At 46.0% G+C, this 23,739-nt stretch overlaps 1 protein-coding gene across 1 annotated transcript in view; it reads left to right on the top strand.

Annotated features, from left to right (window-relative positions):
- Positions 1-15,155, top strand: part of tspan4b (tetraspanin 4b) — a 48,855-nt gene extending 33,700 nt beyond the window's left edge. The window contains exons 2-8 of the mRNA XM_072588862.1: positions 51-130; positions 5,200-5,391; positions 6,745-6,819; positions 8,211-8,312; positions 8,417-8,545; positions 10,025-10,108; positions 14,657-15,155. Coding sequence (XP_072444963.1) covers positions 68-130; positions 5,200-5,391; positions 6,745-6,819; positions 8,211-8,312; positions 8,417-8,545; positions 10,025-10,108; positions 14,657-14,725 — 714 coding nt within the window. The 5' untranslated portion in view covers positions 51-67 and the 3' untranslated portion in view covers positions 14,726-15,155. The remainder of the gene's footprint in view (positions 1-50; positions 131-5,199; positions 5,392-6,744; positions 6,820-8,210; positions 8,313-8,416; positions 8,546-10,024; positions 10,109-14,656) is intronic.
- Positions 15,156-23,739: the final 8,584 nt, after the last annotated feature.

Raw genomic sequence — 23,739 nt, 5'->3', positions numbered from 1 at the left:
TGATCTGTTCTGCCAAAGATGGTATCACCTCCATTTGTCTTTTCTGTTAGGCCTCAAGCAGCTCAATATGGGTCAAAGCTGTCTGCAATGCACGAAATATCTGCTGTTCATCTTCAACCTCATCTTTTGGGTGAGTGAACCCTTATCTATCTTTTCTGTTCGATAATGTTTGTGTTCAGTCAGGGGCATTGCGAGGTCAGCATTGGCACGGAAGAAGGCTGTGTCCAAATAGATAAAGTGGCTGTACACCATGCCTACTGCACTAGTTTCCATGGGAGATTGCCGAGACATGAGTTACTCTGGAACCCTGCCCTCTGGATGCTGGATTAAGATCCACCCCACCCCCCCCACCATGAGTAGTACTCTTACTCATAGACGTTCCACACTTTCACAGTCACGGCAGTCAAATGGGATTGTCATTGCCCTATCCTGACTCATTCAGAGCTGGGGGTGTCCATTGTTGCAGCTCAAGGGATGATCATGCCGAGTGGCGTCACAGGTGGGGTATTAATCCAGAGACCCAGGTAACATTCTGGGGAAACCTGATTCAGAATCTTCATAAAATCTTGACAGTGTGCAAGCAGGCCATTCAGCCCATCAAATCCACATCAACCCTCCGAAGAGCATTCCACCCCTCTCCCCAATCCTTGTAACCCTGCATTTCCCATGGCTAATCAACCTAGTCTGCACATCCCTGGACACCAAGGACAATTTCCCAATGACAATCCACCTAACCTGCACCAATTTGGACTTAGAATCATAAACCCCTACAGTGTGCGAACAGACCATTTGGCCCATTAGGGCCACAGTAACCCTCTGAAAAGCATTCCATCAAAACCACTCCTATCCCTGTAACCCTGCGTTTCCCATGGCCAATCCCCCCTAACCTGCACCTCTTTGGACTGTGAGAGGAAGCCAGAGCACCCTGAGGAAACCCATGCAGACACAGAGAGAATGTGCAAACTCCACACAGACTGTTGCCCGAGGTTGGAATTGAACCTGGGTCCCTGGCGCTGTGAGGTAGCAGTGCTAACCGCTGAGCCACCATGCCAGCCAGTGAATCCCTCCGATGGTGGAGTTGTAAAAATCCGGAATTAACAGTCTAATAAAGATCATGAGGCCATTGTCAATTATCGGGGGAAAAATAAAGCTGGTTCATTAATGTTCTTACCCTGATCTGGCCTACGTGTGAGTCCGGACCCACAGTAATGCTTAACTGGCAATTAAAGATGGTCCTGTCCAGATCTGACCACATTCTGTGACTGAGTGTTTTGGTGAATACGAAGACCCAACAAGTCACTGTCCTCCCTCCATTGCTCTCTGTGAAAATCATGACCTCTCTAGAAAGATGTTATTTCATCTGCAATGAAAGCAAGTCCAAAATCATGAATATAATCAGCAAAATCTGATTATCTACTGGCCCTCCAACAAAGGAGGAGAGCCAAAATACGCCTAATACTGTAAAACAGATGATTTAAAAATGTATGTTATTCATGAAATATCAGGCTTGACCAAGTGCCAGTTGGATTAAATTTCAGAGATAAAGCATTGGGTAGTAAATCCCTTGATGCTAGTCCTTTAATAAGGAAGCAGACTCCTCCTTCAACAGTTCAAGAGCGTTCCAATATGGGTCCAACGGCTGAGTGGGTGGAATGGGGGTAGAAAAGGGTCTCAATAATAGTCTTTGACTTCACTGCAATTGTCTAGAGAGTTTGAACCAAACATGTTGCCTTTAGACCCTGTGTGTTCCACACTGCCAAGGAAAGTTGGGAGCTGTGCCCAACAACTAACAGCAACCAAATGCAACTCATCAGACAGTGGGAATAGCTCTTGATAAAACCCTAACCCAATAGTATAATGTAACTCCAAAAGATGGGGGCCCCGGCAAGTGTTGCATTTGAACAATGTCTCGGTCCCCGAAATTAAGCTTTCATATTACGATCTTCAGATGTCCAAAAACCCCTCCACCACTTGAAAGTAGAGTCACAGGTAGATAGGATAATGAAGGCGTTTGATATGCTTTCCTTTATTGGTCAGAGTATCAAGTACAGGACATTGGTTAGGCTACTGTTGGAATATAGGTAAAAACAATGACTGCAGATGCTGGATTAGTGGTGCTGGAAGAGCACAGCAGTTCAGGCAGCATCTGAGGACGCTGCCTGAACTGCTGTGCTATTCCAGCACCACTAATCCAGATACTGTTGGAATATTGCATACAATTCTGTGTCCTTCCTATCAGAAAGATGTTGTGAAACTTGAAAGGGTTCAGAAAAGATTTACAAGGATGTTGCCAGGATTTGAGGATTTGAGCTACAGGGAGAAGCTGAACAGGCTGGGGCTGTTTTCCCTGGAGCATCAGAGGCTGAGGGGTGACCTTATAGAAGTTTATAAAATTATAAGAGGCATGGATAGGATAAATAGGCAAAGTCTTTTCCCTGGGGTGAGGGAGTCCAGAACTAGAGGGCATAGGTTTAGGGTGAAAGGGGAAAGATATAAAAGAGACCTAAGGGGCAACTTTTTCACGCAGGGGGTGGTACGTGTATGGAATAAGCTGCCAGAGGAAGTGGTGGAGGCTGGTACAATTGCAACATTTAAGAGGCATTTGGATGGGTATATGAATAGGAAGGGTTTGGAGGGATATGGGCCAGGTGCTGGCAGGTGGGACTAGATTGGGTTGGGATATCTGGTCGGCATGGACCGGTTGGACCAAAGGGTCTGTTTCCATGCTGTACATCTCTATGACTCTATAACTCTGTCTCATTTGTGAAGTGCAAATTTGAGTCAAAGTCAGGGATTCAACTTTCCCCACCTGGAGACCTTGAGACGGAAGGCCAAGCTGAAGGAGCACTGCAGCATCTCCACACGAGAAATAGGAGCAGGGTTAGCCTTCTGAGGCCTGTCCCACCAAACATTGTGACCACGCCTGATTGACACCCTCCACATCACTTTCCTGCCCACCTCCATGATACTCCAAGAGATAACAAATCTATCAATCGCTGCTTCAAACATATTCGATATATGGAGTAATATCACAATTGTCCTTGAGGGTCATTCTCTCATTAGAGAGACACAACTGGAGGTGGTTTAACCTGAGGCCACCACACCTCAGTCGAGGGGAGAGGTTGAGAAAGAGATGGTAACCTCAGCCTGTTCAGGGATTGAACGCACACTGTGGGAACAACTCTGCATCACAGACCAGCCATCCAGCCAACTGAGCTAATCAGTCATGGTAGAATATCCACTGCCCGAATGGGATAGAAATTCAGTTTGTAACACCTTTGAGTGAATATATTTTTCCACATCTCATCTTTGATCATTTGCTTTCTCATGTGTCTGGACTTACTTCCAGTGGAAACAGCCTCCCAGTATCTACCTTCTCAAGCCCCTGCAGAGTCTTGAATGTTTCAATTAGATCACCATCTCATTCCAAAGTACAAAGAATAATTACCCAATTTTTTGTTCAGCATCTTGTCATAGACAGCTCTCCCATCCCAGGCACCAACCTTGTGAACCTCTGCCGTATCACCTCCAATGCAGATACATCCTTCCTTCAATATGGAGACCAACAATGGTCACGATGTCTCCAAAGGCCTCTACAGTTCTAGCAAGATTACCTTATTGTTATACACGATCTCCCTTACAATAAAGGCCAACGCACCATTTGCCTTCTGAATTACTTGCTCTGCCTTTATGCACAGAAGTTTATTTCCATTCATTCATGGGATATGGGCCAATACTTATTGTCTGTCCCTAATTGTCCTTGAGGTGAGTTGCTGCCCTTTAAGTGAAATATTCACTCGTCTGCCCCTCTCACATGAAAGATCCCCTGGCATTGTTTGCCCCACTTCAGTCCCACTTTCCTTTGTTGGGGGAGGGGAGGGTCGGTTAGCTCAGTTTGCTGGATGGCCAGTTTTCAATGCATAGTGATGCAAACAGTGTGCACTCAATTCCCACACCAACTGAGGTCACCATGAAGGACTCTCCTTCACAACATCTCGCTCACCTCAGATTAAACCACCACTCGTCTCTCTCTGTCTCTCTCTCTCTCTCTCTCTCTCTCTCTCTCTCTCTAATGAGAAAGAACAGCCCTCTAGTCTGGTAAGACTATGGTGACTTTGATTGAGGGACAGGAAAGGCAATGTGAAAAAACAATAATCTGGTAATTACACACTGCTACCAATGTGGGCTTGTTACGTGCACATTGTTCCCTATGTTTTACAACACTTCAAAAGTTGGATGAAATGTGCTTTGAGTTGTCCTGATGTAGTGTAAGGTATAAATATGATTTAATACTTCTAGTATTAAATCCCTGGTACTGATCAGTGATTGAACATCGAAGTTGTGGCCTTTGCAGGTCAGTACGGCTCATCACTATAGTTACCCAACTGACTCATCAAGGGAGATCCCAGCATTCTAACATAATGCTGCATTGCATTGTAACCTGCACCTTCACCCTTGGCCCTTGTTGAACTATATTGGCTCCTTGTCCAACAACCTCTCAACTTTAAAATTCTTATCCTTGAGATCAAGCTCCTTCATTTAGTTTTAACCTTGTTCAGTCCTACTAGAATCATAGAATAGAATCCCAACAGTACAGAATAAGGCCATTTAGCCCTTCAGGTCTGCACCGACCCTCTGAAGAGCATCCCATCCAGACCCTTCCCCGTGTTACAAAAGCCCCTCCTTCACCTCTGAGTCCTTGGCTAATTTCCCCTCATGAGACAGCTGTGCCTTCTTAACCCAGATGGCACAGTGGCTCAGTGGTTAGCACTGCTGCCTCACAGCACCAGGGATGCAGGTTCAGTTCCAGCCTCTGGAGTGTGGCGTTTGCACATTCTCCCAGTGTCTGCGTGGGTTTGCTCCAGTTTCCTCCCACGGTCCAAAGGTGTGCAGGTTAGAGTGGATCAGCCATGGGGAATTTAGGGTGATGGGTTTAGGTCTGGATAGAATGCTCTTTGGAGTGTCGGTGTGGATTCAAGGGCTGAATGGCCACTGTAGGGATTCTAACCATGTGGAATTGACTTTCTGAAGGACCCCCCCCCCTCTTTTTTTTTAAGATAACTATTTATAGTTACCTGATGGCCTTTAGTCACCTGTCTTTTATGCAGCACAGTCTATTGTGAAGCACCTTGGGGGGCGTCCCCTTCCCGGCCATGTGAAAGATACTATGTCAATGCAAGTTGTTGTCTCCTGTTCCAGCTGGGAGGCTGCGGCTTGCTGGGAGTCGGAGTGTGGCTGGTGGTGACCCAGGGAAACTTTGTGACCCTCTCTTCGTCCTTCCCTTCTCTCACCGCTGCCAACTTCTTCATCGCTGCGGGCTCTGTCATCATGATCGTGGGCTTCCTGGGCTGCCTCGGCGCAGTGATCGAAAACCGCTGTCTCCTGCTGAGCGTGAGTACCAAACTGCGCCAAATCTCACAGGGACCCAGGTTCAATTCCAGTATCGGGCTACTGTCTATGTGGAGTTTGTACATTCTCCCAGTGTCTGCGTGGGTTTCCTCCCACAGTCTGAAGATTTGTAGGTCAGGTTGGATTGGCAGTGGGAAATTGCCTGATAGTGCCCAGAGATGTGTGTAGGCTAGATGGATTAGCCATGGGTTACAAGGATAGAGTTGGAGGTGTTGGGTCTGGGTGGGATGCTCTTCGGGGAGTCGGTGCAGACTCAATGGGCTGAATGGTCTCTGCGCTGTAGGGATTCTGTGGGTAGGTAACCCAGTGACTGTCTGCCCACCTCTGACCCATGCCCCATAGCTGGGCACAGTAAAAGGCAGCTCACCGATCTGCTTACCAATCCAATCGAGATGAATCTGACCCTGACTCTCCCCTGGTAGAGTTGGGGCAAGCAGCAGTCAGAAGGTTGACATTGACTACAGAAGCATTGGAAGGATTGGGGTGGGGCACATCTTTACAGAGGGCGATGTGGGTGCCCCACGAGCAAGATGGTGTCTCACTCTGTGATCCCTGGGGCCATGCTGTCATTCATCTTGGATGGACTAGCCATTACTGGGCTCAGACTAGATTCCTGCTCACTGTGGGTTCCAGCTGTAGGACAGCCTAGATTCCCATTGGCTGGTGCTGCACTGACTCTCGTTCTGAGGCAGTACATGGTGTCTGTAAAAGTCAGCTTGCTGAGGTTGTGTTCAGTGCAGGTTTACTGTCAGCTCTGGTCGGTAACTCGCTCCGTCACTCTGCATGTTAGCCATAACACAGCAGCTCGCATTCCTGCCTCTGGCTGCGTCAATAAGCTGGACGTCCAAGTCTCTAGACCAGACACTTGAGTGCAGCACCCAGACTGTTGCGCCTCGTGCAGTACTGGGGGCGTACTGTTGGAGGTGCTGTATCCTGGATGAGATGTGAAGCTGAGATCCCATCTTCCCTCTGAGCTGGGTGTGAATGATCCCATTGGCTATCTGTTGTGTCAATTATTGGTCTGCTGTCCTCCTGGACCTAGTGGACAGACACTCTTCCAAAAATAAAAACATCTACATGGTGTCCGAAAGAGGGCAGAGACTTTTGGACCGAATGTGAAGCCAGTTTTGGGACTTGATTCTCGCCCAGTGTAAACTGCAGATTGGTGCTAGTCTGGACCTGAGTGCAGTGCTCCAGAACATTCTACCGTCACTATCTGCTGCTGAAGATTGTGGGGAGTGATGGTGGTGGTGGGGGGTCAGTACCTCATGTCTCTAACTTTAGTCAGTTTCCAATGTCAACTTCTCACAACCTCCTCCTCTTTCTTCCTGGCAGTTCTTCGTGGTCCTCCTGATCATCTTCCTTCTCGAAATGATCATCGGAATCTTGTTCCTGTGTAACCAAGAAACTGTAAGTGTGGGTGAAGGGCCAGCTTTCCCTGTCACTGCCCCAAACATTAACATCAGTGTCCTCCCCTCTCTCCTCTCCCATTCTTAATGAGCATCAACATCACACACGTCGAATCCCACTGCTCACTGAGGAATGCCTTGCTCAAGAAGTTCGGAAATAGTGATCTTAACAAATGACTGACTGTACGGGCACAGTATGCACTTCCTACTCCAGAAAATAAATGTTCTTTTTTTCCTTTGAAATCGCAAGATCACATTTGCAGAGGACATAAAACGTTTTGCATGGTAAATTAGAATTCACAACGGGTGAACGCGCAAGCAGTGGGACTTGGGTGTACACTAAAATCCCAAAACAATGTTACTCCAGTTGCTAAGCTCAGGTCCAGAATTGACTCTGACTGGTCAGCCTGTGGTACCATATCTAGGTGACCAGATGCTGCCAATCGCACTCATTGATCATAGAACATAGAACATTGCAATGCAGTACAGGCCCTTCGGCCCTCGATGTTGCGCCAACCTGTGAAACCAATCTGAAGCCCATTGAACCGACACTATTTTAGTCTCATCCATATGTTTACCCAGTGACCATTTAAATGCCCTTAAAGCTGACGTGTCGAGAGTCTGGAGAAGCACAGCAGGTCAGGCAGCAGGAAAATTGACGTTTTGAGCAAAAGCTCTTCATCAGGAATGAATATTGATACTGTTGTTTACCAGACCCATAATATGCTGAATTGGCTGTCAGAGATTTCAAAAGGTTTTATTGCCAATCTATAGTTCAGCAGAAACAACAGTTTCTACATTTCCCTTCTGGACCCTTTTCCCTTTCCAAAAGTTAATCCCTCCCTGAAGAAGAACCCAGCTCTTTTTTTTGTGTACCTATATATCCAGAGGTGCTCTTACACACAACCAAACGTGTTTCCTTTTCCCATCACCAAATCACATATGTTTATTTTTACTCATCTATTAACCACTGCGAATAAATCATCTGTGTTCCCTGACAAACGTGAGGGATAGAGGGAGGGATGAATCTAGTTGTTAGGTACAAAGTACAATGATTTTCATCTCTAGTCAGTCAACTCTAAAGCTGCACTGAAAACAATAAATGCTGGAGATCACAGCAGGTCAGGCAGCATCCATGGAGAGAAAGCAAGCCAACATTACAAGAGTAGATGACTCAAAATGTTAACTTGCTCACTCTCCACAGATGCTGCCTGACCCACTGCGATCTCCAGGATTTGTTGTTTTCAGTGCAGATTCCACCATCTGCAGTAATTTACTCCTCCATCTCTGAAACTGTTCTGATTTAGCTGTAAAGGGATTTGCATTTCTAATACTGACCATTGGAACAGATAGCTCACCCACACAAACCCATTTTCTCATGCATTGATTTAGATAAACCTGTATGCGAAGGAGGAGCTGAAGAACGGTCTGCAATTCTACAACACATCGGGAAACACTGGGCTGACCAATGGCTGGGACATTGTGCAGACTGATGTAAGGTCAAGCCCTCTGGTATACCATTCCCTTTGCCTGTTACTGACTAGAGAGATTGACTAGCGTGAAACTGACCATCTTTGTATGTTTCCTTGCCTGTCCAGTTCCGGTGCTGTGGTGTTGTCCATTACGAGGACTGGTTCAGTGTCTTAAATGGAACCAAAGTGCCCACCTCCTGCTGCTTCAAGCTGGTCCAAAACTGTTCAACTAATCCTAACACCTGGTGGAAAGATGTGAGTCTCAATCTGATGTCAATACCAGCCAGAAGAGATCCTGAAGGGGAGGGCCACTGCTCAGTATTTGGGATGGGCATAGAATCGTAGAAGGCAAAAGTGAGGGCTGCAGATGCTGGAAATCAGAGTCTCGATTAGACTGGTGCTGGAAAAGCACAGCAGGTCAGGCAGCATCCGAGGAGCAGGAAAATCGATTTTCCAGCACCACTCTAATATAGAATCCCTACAGTGTGGAAAAAGGCCATTTGGCCCAACAAATCCACACTGACCCTCCGAAGAGTATCTCACCCAGATCTATTCCCCATCTCTATTATGCTACATTTACCTCTGACTAATGCACCTAACCTACATATCCCTGGACGCTACAGGCAATTTAGCATGGCCAATTCACCCTAACCTGCACATCTTTGGACTGTGGGAGGAAATGGAGCACTCGGAGGAAACCAACACAGACACGGGGAGAATGTGCAAACTCCACACAGACAGTCATCCGAGACTGGAGTCAAACCAGGGTCACTGGCGCTGTGAGGTAGCTGTGCTAACCACCGCATCTTATAAGGAAACAATTGGACTGGGCTTCTTTCTACTGGTGTTTAGAACAGAAAGGCAGCTCAGTTGAAACATATGTATTCTGGGGGCGCTTGACCAAGTGGATGTGGAAAGTCTACAAATAAAGGATCATCCATTTAATACACAGCTATGGAGAATCTTGTTCCTCTCAGAAGTTTGTGAGTCCTTGGAAATATTGTCCACAAAGGTGTCTTTGAATCTTTTTAAGGCAAAAGTGAATGGATTCTGGATAAGCGAGGAGGTGAGGTGTTATTGGGAATTCAGATTTGAGGCTCCTGAATGGTGGAGCAGGCTCGAGGGGCTGAATGGCCTACTCTCGGTGGATGTGGGTGGGGAAAGTCCCTGATCCGTAGAAAGTTCGCCCTGGAGGGAGTGCAGGGGAGACTCACCAGGTGGATTAAATCGAAAAAAACGATTATACAAGTTATGATCATTTCTTTTTTCCAGACGTGGAAATGGGTGTCGCTGGCTGGGCTAGCATTAACTGCCCATCTCGATCTGTCCTTGAAAAACTGATGGTAAAGAGCTAAATGCCTTCCTCCTAGTTATCTCTTTTAATGAGAGAAGGAATGCATTTGTCATTGGAAACACAGCCAGAGCAAATCTGTTACAAATCTAGGACTTGAGCCCTGTTCAGCATTGTGGACTGTCCTTTTAACTCTTAAAGCTGCATGTCAACATGAGGGTTTGACTTGACTGGAAACAAAAAATGCAGGAAATCACAGAGGGTCAGGCAGCATCCGTGGAGAGAGAGCAAGCTAATGTTTGAAGTCCACTCTTGAACCATTAGCTTGCTTTCTCTCCACAGTTATTGCCTGATCTCCAGCATTCATTGTTTTCAGTACAGATTCCAGCATCTGCAGTAATTTGCTCTGACCTAGGGATTAACTTGTTCCCTTGTGCCGGTAGGCATGCTATGAAAAGGTCATCGAGTGGTTGAAGGATAACGTCGTGGCTGTCTGCATCTTTGGGCTTTGCATCCCAGTGCTACAGGTATGTTACTTGCCTTCAACTACTGAGAGTCATAGAGTCGTAGTGATATACAGCACAGGAGCAGACTGTCCAACTCATCCATGCTGACCAGATATTTTTAATTAATTTAGTCCCATTTGCCCATATCCCTCTAAACCCTATTCATATCCCCATCCAGGTGCCTTTTAAATGTTGTAATTGTACCAGCCTCCCTCTGGCAGCTTATTCCACACACACACCACCCTCTGTGTGAAAAGGTTGCCCCTTAGGTCTCTTTTTTTATCTTTCCCCTCTCACTTTAAACCTGTGCCCTCTAGTTCTGGACTCCCCCATCCTAAGGAAAAAAACTTTGTCTATTTACCCTGTCCATGCCCCTCATGATTTTATAAACCTCTATAAGGTCACCCCTCAACCTCCGACACTCCAGGGAAAACAGTCCCAGCCTGTTCAGCCTTTCCCTGTAGCTCAAATCCTCCAACCCTGGCAACATCCTTGTAAATCTTTTCAAGTTTCACAACATCCTTCCTATAGGAAGGAGACTAGAATGGCACACAATATTCCAAAAGTGGCCTAACCAATGTCCTTTACAGCCTCAACATGACCTCTCAACTTCTGTACTCAATACTCTGACCAATAAAGGAAAGCATACCAAAGGCCACCTTCACTATCCTATCTACCTCCGACTCCACCTTCAAGGAGCTGTGAACGTGCACTCCAAGATCTCTCCGTTCAGCAACATTCCCGAAGACCCTGTTTTGGGCGTGCTCCTCTGATCCCCGACCAGACTTTGGTGATGCTAATCACAGTAGTTTACCATGTAAATTTAGTAAGCAATTAGGGAGGGAAATTGTATGTTAGTCATTATTACAAAGGTATTGGAAAATGAGACTAAAGACATGTTACTATAATTATACTGGGCAGTGGTGAGACCACATCTGGAGTACTACGTGCTGCTCTGGTCTCTTTATCAATGGAAGAATATTCTTGCTCTACATGGAAGGCAGTGACATTGCTCTCCAGATAATAACTTTCTGAGGTCTCTGCATTCCTTCCATTTTAGCATCTTTTGGTTTTAATCATTTTGTCATTGACGGCTATCTTTCAGTTGCCCAGACTCTAGAATTTTCTCTCTCACCCCTAGCTCTTTCTGCTCCTTTCAATTGCGATTTAAAATCAAGCTCTTCTGTTTTCAGCTCCTTGGTTTAGTTTCTAACTTGTTCAATTGTGACCCAATGCAGCCCTTTAGGTTGTTTTGTTACATTAAAAAATGCTTTTTAAATGCAAATTATTGTTGTTGTAAGATGCTTTCCAACGCAATGAATTTAAAGCCCAAACCCTTGTTTTCAAAACTCTTATTGTCTACCTGTTCTATCACTGCCACATCCTTTGACCTGGTAACCTCTCTCCCATTTGTTTTTTAAAAGGTCCCAGTATTGGTTTGTGAGACAGAAACCAAGACACATAGAGTCATAGAGACGTACAGCATGGAAACAGACCTTTCGGTCCAACCCGTCCATGCCGACCAGATATCCCAACCCAACCTAGTCCCACCTGCCAGCACCCGGCCCATATCCCTCCAAACCCTTCCTATTCATATACCCATCTAAATGCCTCTTAAATGTTGCAATTATACCACATGTTTGTTTTGTGAAGAGAGTTTATCGACTTGCTCAGTCTTAACCTCTCATTCCACATCCAGCATTTATATGTACTACAAGGCCCAGCATACCCCCTATTTATGCGCCCAAAATAATTACCACCAATTGCTATCGTTTGGGCTGTTGTGGTGCAGTGGTAGCTGTGGTCCAGGAGACCTGAGTTCAAATCCCACTTGCTACAGAAGTTTGTCATAAAATTCCTGAACAGGTTGGTTAGAAGATTTCAACAATGATATGAACAAATTGTGACAAGACACAAGTGTATGTGGTTGACCAGACACCAACAGCCCTTGTTCTTGTTCATAGAATCCCTAAAGTGTGGAAAGAGGCCAGTCAACCCATACTGACCCTCCAAAGAGCATCTCACCAGAACCCCAGCCCCATAACCCCATATTTAGCATGGCCAAACCACTTAGCCTGCATGTCTTTGGACTGTGGGAGGATACCGGAGCACCCAGAGGAAACGCGGGGAGAATGTGCAAACGTCACACAGACTCTGGCCCGAGGCTGGAATTGAACCTGGGTCTGTAACGCTGTGAGGCTGCAGTGCTAACCACTGAGGACTACTTCACAGCACCGGGATCCAGGTTCGATTCCAGCCTTGGGCCACTGTCTGTGTGGAGTTTGTACATTCTCCCCCAGTGTCTGCGTGGGTTTGCTCTGGGTTCCTCCCACAGTCCAAAAATGTGCAGATTGGGTGAATTGGCCATGGGAAATTGCCCATAGTGTTAGGCGCATTAGTCAGGGTTACATGTAGGGAAATAAGTCTGGGTGGGTTACTCTTTGGCGGGTCGGTGTGGACTTGGTGGGCCAAATGGCCTGTTTCCATACTGTAGGGGATCTAATCTAATCTAGTCTTACTTCCCAGAATTTAAGCCCCTAAAGCCCTTTTACTCATTCCTCTCCTTTTAAACCTAGCACGGGACCTATCTTTCACAATACAGCTTTCAGTTCCTGTCCTAAGTGGCTTTGGCACCACACTTCTTTTTTCATGTTTTTTCCACACAGCCTCTGAGCATTTTCTGTGTGAGATGTACTAGGTCATATGTAATCTGTGAACTTGTAGCACTGAGATATTTCTTCTATCTTAAGTCTTTTCTCTCCCTTTGTTTAGTCTCTTCCCACGTCCATGTACGATGTGTTACAAAAAAAAAATCAGTGTCATAGTTCTCGAAACATTAACTCTCTCTGAAGAAGATGCCAGACCTGTTGAGGCTCTCCAGTGTTTGTCTATCTCTGTCTCTTTTGTTGCTCCTCTGACTTTTCCACCCTTGGTTCTCTCTAAGCTCTAATCTTACACACCTTCTTCTTTGAGATATCAGTCCTGGCTCAGGTGATAGCATTGTTTGACTCTGAGTCAACAGGACCTGGGTTTAAGTCCTCTTGCAGACCCTTGAGCATTTGGAACAGTCTGACATTCCCAGTGCAGCACAGAGCTCGCACTGTTGTTTGTATGACAATCTTCAAACAATGTCCAGTCTGTCAGGATCTCATAGCATTAATCGAATTGAATTGAACTGAGTTGAATTAGCTTTGAGTACAGTGAAAAGTTTACACTCACCACTTAGAACATCATCTTAGGTACAAAGATACCTAGGTGCAGTTTCTTCAGTTACAAGATTAGTTGCAGAGCAACAATGTCACCAACACACTGTGCCATCTTAGGTGCAGAGTAGTCAGGGACAAACCTTACTTACAGAATAGACACATAAAGGGAAAAAAAAGTTACATTACGGCTGGACGCAGCATTGCCATAGGTCCAGAAAAACAAGAAGCAAAGTTTAAAAAGACAAACATCACAGTCTCTCTCTCTCTCTCCAAGGGTGTTATTCGAAGAACAGCAAAAGAGAGTTTCCTGTAGTATCCTGTCCAAAGGCCACCATCATTAACACATTAGAATTAGGTTTTATTTCATGTGTACTCCGTACAGGGGATACAGGAATAGAGTGAATGTCGCCATTCCCGGTGCCATCTTCAATACAAGATACTGAGGTGCAAAATCTGAGGTAAAAAGAATAAAAGTAAAGAAATAAGTTAAAAGCTCACTGTTACAGTTATTCTCAGTATAAAATTGTGAATAAGAAATAAAATTAAAAGTTCCAAATTACAGTCCTTGTTAAGGCATGGACCTGCAGTCAGTCCACGCTGGGCTTCCCCCCACGAAGGCTCAATCTCCCCCACCCTGCTCTGGGCTTGCTCTCTCCTCCCCCCCCCCCCCACCCCCGACCTCTCTCACACGCCCCCCACCCCACGCTGGGCTCACACTTCCACATTTGCCATACCACCACCAACCCACCATCCAACCTCTCCCATGCTCACATCTTGCGGTCATTGTGATATAGCTCTGCATAAATTAGCAGCCACGTTTACTCTATGATGAGAGTGACCACATTCTGCTATTTTATTGAAGCGCTTTTGGTGGTAGTTCTGAAGGTGCTACAGAAATGCAAGTCTCTTTTGTGCAGCTCTCAAGTGAAGTTTCACCAAAACTGTGGTGTGGAAACCAAACCAGATTTGAAATGCCACCCTCCCAGCCATCGGGTTTTTGAAACCCTTCCCTCCTCACGTTTATGACCTCTACATCTGTCTCAGGTCTTTAGAGTCTGAAAATGCAGCAGGGGTGAAAGATAGACCTAATTTAAAATGGAATATTTTAAGAAGGTATCATGGACCCTAACTCTTTCTAATGTTAAAGGCAACTGTAAAGTGTTGTGTTCTAGGTGCAATTCAACTGGAAAACACGACGTTAAGCAAAATACAATTTATTTGAATAGCACAGTTAGAAAACAGCAAAAGAAAGAAGAATTTAGAATAACTTAACTCTGTTGGAAAACTTAACAGAATAATAGGTGCAGCAGGGAGGGACACCCCAGTCTCTAACTGTAACCGGGAATGTTTTATTTTCCGTCAGATACTTGGACTAATTTCCTCCTTGGTGATGTACTGCCAGCTCGTGAAGACCGAGAAGCAATACAGCTGAAACAAAGTCATCGTTTTCTCCGAGTCTCCTTGGACTCCCGTCTCTGTGAATTCAGAGAGTATTTCTCTGTCCTGTATATAGGCTGTCATCAAGTAGACAGCTGAATGAATGAGTATCCTGCATAGGGTTATAAGACCGCTTGCAGCATTTTAAAACCATTATTAATAAAAGTAAAAGGTTATTTGAATTTAGGATTCCCTGCCAAAAGGAGAGAAGAAACACAGACGCTATTGAGTTATTCGATCCGTAGACGCTGTAATTAAATGCTATAATGCTGTAACTGCTTCCTAGTGATGTCACGTGCGGATTCCAGTTGTGTTCTTTGTCAAAAGCAGCTGCTCAAGAACATGCACTGTACCCTTCTGTCTATTAATGGGAAAGTGCTTTCACTGTCAGAATGTGTAAAATAAAAATGTTTTTGTAAAAATAAGTTTGCTGGTCGTGTTTTCCCAATAGATTCATAGAATCACAGAGATGTACAGCACGGAAACAGACCCTTCAGTCCAACCCGTCCATGCCGACCAGATATCCCAACCCAATCTAGTCCCACCTGCCAGCACCTGGCCCATATCCCTCCAAACCCTTCCTATTCATATACCCATCCAAATGCCTCTTAAATGTTGCAATTGTACCAGCCTCCACCATTTCCTCTGGCAGCTCATTCCATAGACGTACCACTCTCTGTGTGAAAAAGTTGCCCCTTAGGTCTCTTTTATATCTTTCCCCTCTCACCCTAAACCTATGCCCTCTAGTTCTGGACTCCCTGATCCCAGGGAAAACACTTTGTCTATTTACCCTATCCATGTCCCTCATAATTTTGTAAACTTCTATAAGGTCACCTCCGCAGCCTCCGACGCTCCAGGGAAAACAGCCCCATCCTGTTCAACCTCTCCCTATAGCTCAAATCCTCCAACCCTGGCAATATCCTTGTAGTTTTGCAATGCAATGACTCCCAAAGATAACTCTACCTCACCAGGACAATTTCTCAGGGAGAGCTGCAAAACGTCCAATCTAATTCCTTGAAAGTGGAGTTGCAGGTAAACAGGGCGGTGACAACGGCGTTTGGCACACGTCTTCAATGGTCATAGCACGAAGTATAGATTGAGTATAGGGGTTGGGACGTCGTTTTGTGGTTTTACAGGACCTTAGTGAGGCCACTTTTAGAATACTGCATACAGTTCTGGTCACCCTCCTGTTGGAAGGATGGGCATAGAAAGGATTTACAAGGGTGTTGCCGGGACTGGAGGGTTTGAGCTATAGGAAGAGGCTGGGTGTTTTTTCCCTGGACCATCAGAGGCTGAGGGGTGACTTTATAGAGGTTTATAAAATCATGAGGGACATGGATAAAGTGAATAGTCAAGGTCTTTTCCCTAGCAAGGGAGAATCCAAAACTAGATGGCATAGGTTTAAGGTGAGTGGGGAAAGATTTAAAAGGAACCAAAGGTCAACTTTTTCACACAGAGGAAGTGATGGAGGCTGATACAATTACAACATTTAAAATGTATCTGGATGGGTATATGAATAGGAAGGATTTAGCGGGATATGGGCCAAAAGCTGACAAATGGGACTAGGTCAGATTTGAGATGTCTGTTTGGCATAGACAGGTTAAACCGTGGAGTCTGTTTCCATGTTGTATGACTAATTCCACAACCTCTCTCTCGTTCTCTCAATCAAACATTGCCAACTCTGGTTTTATCAATGGGCCTCCTGTCCCCAAACACTGCACACCACCATTGGTCACTCAACCTGTCCTTCCTTATGGCACCCACCAACCTTTAGTCAAGCAGAAAACAGACTATTTCCCTTCATCCCCAATTTGGATAGTTCAGGATTGTCACTCAAGCAGCTTTTTATAGCTAATATTTAACCTATTCTTCCTAATCAGCTTGTTCAGGTATGTTATTACATGTCTCTGAATGAGGTGGGACTTGAATCTGGGCTTCCCAATACAGAGGTAGTGACACTACCACTGTGCCACAAGAAGACCTGCCAAAAAAAAGTGTGTTGAATATTTTGATTCTGAGAGAATACATTAATAGTTTGAGATTCTGGGGCGGAAGCAGAAATAGGCCATTCAGCCCATCATCTAGAATGATTACAGTGCAGCAGGAGGCCTTTTGGCCCATCCTGTGCATGTCAGCTCTCTGAAATTATCCTAGACCTTACCACAAGGGGAAACAACCTTTTCAGGTCTACTGTAAGAATCTGATATGTTTCAATGAGGTCATCTCTCATTCTCCGATGAGTACACACTCACCATCTTGAGCAGAGAGATCACTGATTCCGGAATTGTAACTTTGATACAGAATGGAAGAATGTTATGCTGGCTCTTCCCTTTCCCAGTGACCCAACTTCTTGTAGAATCCCTACAGTTTAGAAGCAGGCCAACTGGCCCATCGAGTCCACACCAACCCTCTGCAGAGTATCCCATTCCTGTAATTCCCACGGCCCATCCACCAAACCTGCACATCGTTGGACTGTGGGGGGGGACCAGACCACCCGGAGGAAACCCCACGTAGACACGGGGAGAATGTGCAAACTCCACGCAGTCACCTGAGAGTGGGGTCAAACCCAGGTCCCTAGTGCTGTGAGGCAGCAGTGCTGACCACTGAGCCGCTGAACTGACTTCATTTTTCCTGAGAGCTATTCATCCAGTTCCCTTTCAAATGTTACTATGAGTCGGTGGAAGTCACTTTTCCCGTAAACACTGGAGGCTGAGTCAATGTTTGTTTGTTCAAAACTGAGTTAGTTTTTTTGATGGACAGCAGAGTCCAGGGTTATGGGTGGAGGGACAGGAGGCAGACAGGAAACTGGAGTTGAGAGCACAACTGATTGTTATTGAATGATGGTGCACGTTTGAAGGGCTTAATGGCCTCCTGCTGCTAAATTGAAATGTTGCCAGGTATCTGCCTCCATTACCCTTTCAGACAGAGCATTCCACATTGCAACCACTTAAGCCTTTTTTTTTAAAAAAAGATATCTCTTAGAGTCCTGCCCTAAATCTTCTGCCAATTATCCCAAATCTGTCCTCCCTGGATTCCTAGCCTCCCACCACAGTTTTTCCCTGTTTACTTGATCAGGTTCCATAAAGAGGCACATGAATTTTCAAACTGATACTTTAAGTGAAAATAATCACTAGGGGCAGCACATTTCTCCACACCAAATTCCACTCTGAATCCATGTGTCTTTGAGAGGTTCCCAACATCTGCCTATATTGTCTGTCAGCTAATAGATGAGCAAAAAAGCATATAATTTGCAAACATTCTGAACGCCGCAATTAAAGTTTCCGAGCCATTGCTTTGAGACTACAGTTTTGTATCATTTTTGCCAGCAGCATCTCATCTTGAGCACTTTATAATTTCTGTGAAATAAGCAGATTCTATTTTCATTCATTTCTGGAATGTAAGTGTCACAGGCAAAGTGAGTGTTTAATAGAACCCCGACAGTATGGGAGCAGGCCATTTGGCCCACTGAGTCAACAGCAACCCTCCAGAGTGCATCCCACCCCCATCCACACTACCTCTATAACCCTGCACATCCCATGGTTGATACATATAACCTACACAATGGGGCAACTTAGCATGGCCAATCCACCTAAACTACACAGCTTTAGATGTGGGGGGTAAACCAGAGTACTCAGAGGTAACCCACATAGACAAGGAGAGATCAAGCAAACTCCACACAGACAGTCACCCAAGGGCTGAATCAAACCCAGATCCCTGTGAGATAGCAGTGCTAACCACAGTGACAGTGTGCTGCCCATCTATCCCTGACTGTCATCCACATTGAGAAGGCAGTGAGCAATCTTGAACCCTTGCATGACATTCATTTTGAGATTTTCCCACTTGATACAACAAAGCGTGTTAGATATTGAGGTCCGTTAGAATCTGAATTTTCCTGATATTCACTGTGCAGTATGAAATTTCATTAAGCAGGTCTTACAGCAGAAATTAACTTCCTAAAATTCTAGCATCGGAAACCAAAAGGGAAACATTATGAGAAACACAGAGGTCACGATGTGCATTGAACTGGTGCCAAACCTACCCCATTAATGTTTTCAAAAATAGGAACGTTTTGTTCTTAGAAGGAATAAAAACTAACTTTCAAATGGAGATGGGCTAAAGGGCAATGATCATTGAACATCCCGAGTTTCTGTTCCATGGTCATTGGCTAAAGGGTTCATACAATTGATTGGCACAGGGTAAATTTCCTGCCCCTGGAAATACAATACAATCATAAGTGCCAAGGGCAGAGGGGAGTTCTCAGAGGGCAGTCCTCAGGGAGCTGTCTTCCTCAGGTAGAAGATGGACCAGAAGAAGAGGAGGAGGACCCAGGGAAGAGTTTCCGAACTTCTCGGCTGCAGAGCAGGATGCTGCTGCACCACTTTAACACGGCCGAAACATTCCAGGCCAACAGGCTGTGTGCCCTCTGGCATCAGTGAGCCGTGCCCAGGTGTCAGGGATGTACACTTATCCCACTCACTAATGTACCTCACCTAAACAGCTGCTTCTTAACAAACTCAATAAACCGCCAGAAAATCGCTTACAAACCATCGACTGCCTATGTTAGGTAACTGATCACAAAACCCATAAAATCAACAGGTAGCAGGCTAGACTTTCAGAGGGCAGTGATGAGGTGGTCAGATAGACAGACATTTCTGTCCGCACAAATGACCCTGAGCTGCCTGTTGTCTGTCTCAGGCTTGCTGCAGTGCTCCAACAAAGATCAATGCAAGCTGAAAAATCAGCACCTCATTTTCTGCTTGGGAACTCTGCAACTTTCAGGACTCAATATTGAGCTCAACAACTTAAAGGCCTGAGCACCTTCTCCCATGTCCTTATCCCAATCCCCGAACACCAGGTCTTGTCATCACATGGGATGTTACCACATACATAGAATTTTCGTAAAATACATTCATAGAATTCCTACAGTGTGGGGATAGACCCTTCGGCCCAACAAGTCCACACTGATCCTCCGAAGAGTAACCCACCCAGACATATTCCCCTACCCGATTATCTTATATCTACCCCTGACTAATGCAACTAACCTACACATACCTGGACATTGTGGACAATTTAGCATGGCCAATTCACCCTAACCTGCACATCTTTGGATTGTGAGAGAGGAAACTGGAGCACCCAGAGGAAACCCACACAGACATGGGGAGAACATGCAAACTCCACACAGACAGTGCCTGAGGCTGGGATTGAACCCAGGTCCCTGACACTGTGAGGCAGCAGTGCTAACCACTGAGCCAACCCATTGTCAGCCACTAATAGTCCCCATTTTCAGCTATCAGTTCTCCCAGGACGACCTTAATCAATTCCTTTGTCTGCTCAACTGTTTATCCCTCTCTCTGGGCTTCATCTCCACCTTTTGTTTACTCTTCCCTCCACCCCATCTTTAGCATAAATACCAACCTTACCCTAGCTACCGTCAAGAAGGGTCACAGGGCCCTAAATGTTAACTCTGCTTTCTCTCTCTACAGATAGTGCCAGACCTGCTGAGTTTTCCCCAACAATTTCTGCTTCTGTGTAAGAGACAATGATGTGGATTTGTAGTTACACATAGACACTAGGAGCAGGAGGAAGACAAATTGGCCATGATGTACCATGATCTCTCTATACCCCTTACAAATCTATGGGGTAAGGAGAACTTAGAACCCCTACAGTGTGGAAACAGGCCATTTGGCCCAACAAGTCCACACCAACCCTCTGAAGAGTGACCCACCCAGATCCATTCCCCTACTACTCTACATTTGCCCCTAATCTACACATCCCTGAGCACTATGGGCAATTTAGGATGACCAATTCACCTAACTGGCACGTCTTTGGATTATAGGAGGAAAGCAGAGCAAATCCACGCAGACACAGGGAGAATGCGCAAACTCCACACAGACAGCCACCCGCGGCTGGAATCGAACCCAGGTCCCTGGGGCTGTGAGGCAGCAGTGCTAACCACTGAGCCACCATGCAGGATTCCTTCCCTAAAGGGCATCAGCGAAGCAGATTTATTTTTCCAACAATCCTAGAGTGACGTGGTTATGGATGCTAGTCTTTTATATCCCAGATTTATTCAATTAACTGAACTTACATTTCACAGCTGCTGTGGTGGGGGATCGAACTCATCTGAGCATTAACCCAGTAACATAACCGCTATGCTACTGTTCCCATTTATTTACACAAGTGCATTTACAATGTCTCAACATGGGTTCCTTGTATGACAATTACAATACACTCTCTTCCAGCTAATAATAGTCACAATTTGTTTTAAATTATCCAGCTTTGGGACTTGGTTTTCCATCCTGTTTAGTAATGGGATGCAAGTTATCTTTTCTGCTGACTATAAAGTTCCTGACACACATGTAACCCAGGCTGACAGCCTCAGAAGTTGGTCCTGCGATGAAAAGTTCAACCAAATTCCCAACCTTCAGATCCCACAATAGTGGGGGAGTTATCCCTGATATCCTGCCCATGGTTAACCTTTCGCTAAAATCAGATCATTAACCCATTGCCAGTTGTACATAAATCTGCTGGTGCTTTTTATAAAAAATTCATACTCCATCATACCTCAAATCATTTGAAACGTGACAGTCTACTGGAGACGTGTTCCTCTGTTGTAGCTTAGTAGTTTAATATTAGATGTGGAACTGGAAAAGCAGAGCAGGTCAGACAGCATCCGGGGAGCAGGAAAGGCAATGTTTCAGTCTGAAACAGTGACTTTCCTGCTCCACAAATGCTACCTGACCTGCTGCGCTTTTCCAGCTCCACAACTATTGACTCTGACTTCCAGCGTCTGCAGTCCTTACTGTCTCCAAGTAGCTAGATATTAGCCCAGACACTTATGTGCCTTAGGAATGTAACCTTTGTGCATATCAGTTCGCTCAGGTCCTTGTAACTCAATGGTAGTGTTTCTTCCTCTGAGACAGAAGGCCTGGGTACAAGTCCCACGTGCTCTGGATGCATGTAGTAATATTTCTGAAGATGGTGACTAAAAATATATGGAGTTTGTTGCAGTAAATAATTGTTGGACTTTTTTGCAATATCCACAGCTACATTATGGGAAGTGACAGAAGCCAATGCTTGCTCAGATGTTCTCCCACTGCGATGCCATTTTGAGGCTCGAAAATTGTTGTGATCCCTCTGTGAGGACTGACAGAGAGAGGGGCAGGAGTGGGAAGACCCCTCGGTCAGGACTGACAGAGAGAGGGGCAGGAGTGGGAAGACCCCTCGGTCAGGACTGACAGGGAGAGGGGCAGGAGTGGGAAGACCCCTCGGTCAGGACTGACAGGGAGAGGGGCAGGAGTGGGAAGACCCCTCGGTCAGGACTGACAGAGAGAGGGGCAGGAGTGGGAAGACCCCTCGGTCAGGACTGACAGGGAGAGGGGCAGGAGTGGGAAGACCCCTCGGTCAGGACTGACAGAGAGAGGGGCAGGAGTGGGAAGACCCCTCGGTCAGGACTGACAGAGAGAGGGGCAGGAGTGGGAAGACCCCTCGGTCAGGACTGACAGAGAGAGGGGCAGGAGTGGGAAGACCCCTCGGTCAGGACTGACAGAGAGAGGGGCAGGAGTGGGAAGACCGATGAGAGCAGGTAGAGGGAGGACCTGTGAGTAAATGGAGGGATGGTGGCGATGGGTAGACAAAGCCACGTGGCAACCACTGCTGCCTCAGAGCCCGCGACCGCGACATTTCAGCTGGTGACCCCACTCGGGGTCACGACCTCCACTTTGGGAAGCCCTGACGTAAACATTCCCGGAGCAGGGAAGGCTTCCCCATCGATTTGATTTGATTTATTCTTGTCACATGTACAGCGAAACATTTCGTTTTGTGTGCAGTACAGGCAGATCGCAACATACAAAGACACAAGATCATAGGGTGCTTTGACAGAGCAAGGAGTACAATGTCACAGTTGCAAAGAAGGTGCACAAAATGCAAGATCAGCATCAGCTTTGAAATTTGAGAGATCCATTCAGAAGTCTAATAACAGCTGTTCTTGAACCTGTTGGTGCATGTGTTCAAGCTTCTGTATCTTCTGCCTGATGGAAGGGGGTGGAAGGGATTAACACCGGGGTGGGAGGGGTCTTTGATGATGTTGACTGCCTTCTCGAGGCAGTGGGAAGTGTAGATGGAGTCAATGGATGGAAAGTTGGCTTGCGTGATGGGCTGTGTTCACAGCTCTCTGTAGTTTCCAACAGTCCTGGGCAGGGCAGTTGCTGTACCAAACCATGATGCATGTGGATAGAACGCATCTGTAAAAGTTGGACATGCTGAGTTTTCTTAGCCCCCTTAGGGCGAAGAGGCATCGTTATATTGTCTTGATTGTCACATCAACATGCTGGTCCAGGACAGATCGTTGGTGATCTTCACTCCTCGGAAGTTGGAGAGAAAACGTGCGTCATCAAGTTGTTAAAGTGTAACTGATTCTGAATGTGGGCTAGTTTCCATGCAATATTGGGTGATGCTGCTTGGAGAGATTAATGTGAATGGAACATGGTCACCCTGGTGACAGTCCTCTGAGAGTTTTTTTTAATTAGATTAGATTACTTACAGTGTGGAAACAGGCCCTTCGGCCCAACAAGTCCACACCGTCCCGCCGAAGCGCAACCCACCTATACCCCTTACCTAACACTACGGGCAATTTAGCATGGCCAATTCACCTGACCTACACATCTTTGGACTGTGGGAGGAACCCGGAGCACCCAGAGGAAACCCACTCAGACACTGGGAGAACGTGCAAACTCCACACAGTCAGTCGCCTGAGGCGGGAATTGAACCCGGGTCTCTGGCGCTGTGAGGCAGCAGAGCTAACCACTGAGCCACCGTGCCAGGTGGTCTTTAGGGAGATTAACTCTGAACCTGAACATTTTGAACCAGAGTTGGAATGCTTCAGAAAGACTCTGGGACTGGAATTTTCCTTCCCCTTTCAGTTCCTGCATCACAGAAACTAACCTTGGCTGTGGTGTGTGTCTAATTCCGGGCACCACACTTTAAGAAGGATGGGAAGGCTTTGGAGAG

This window comes from Chiloscyllium punctatum, chromosome 18 (genome assembly GCF_047496795.1).
Source record: "Chiloscyllium punctatum isolate Juve2018m chromosome 18, sChiPun1.3, whole genome shotgun sequence".
Classification (NCBI taxonomy): Eukaryota; Metazoa; Chordata; class Chondrichthyes; order Orectolobiformes; family Hemiscylliidae; genus Chiloscyllium; species Chiloscyllium punctatum.
Note: the sequence above shows the minus strand (reverse complement) of the source record. Positions and strands in the feature narration are given on the sequence as shown.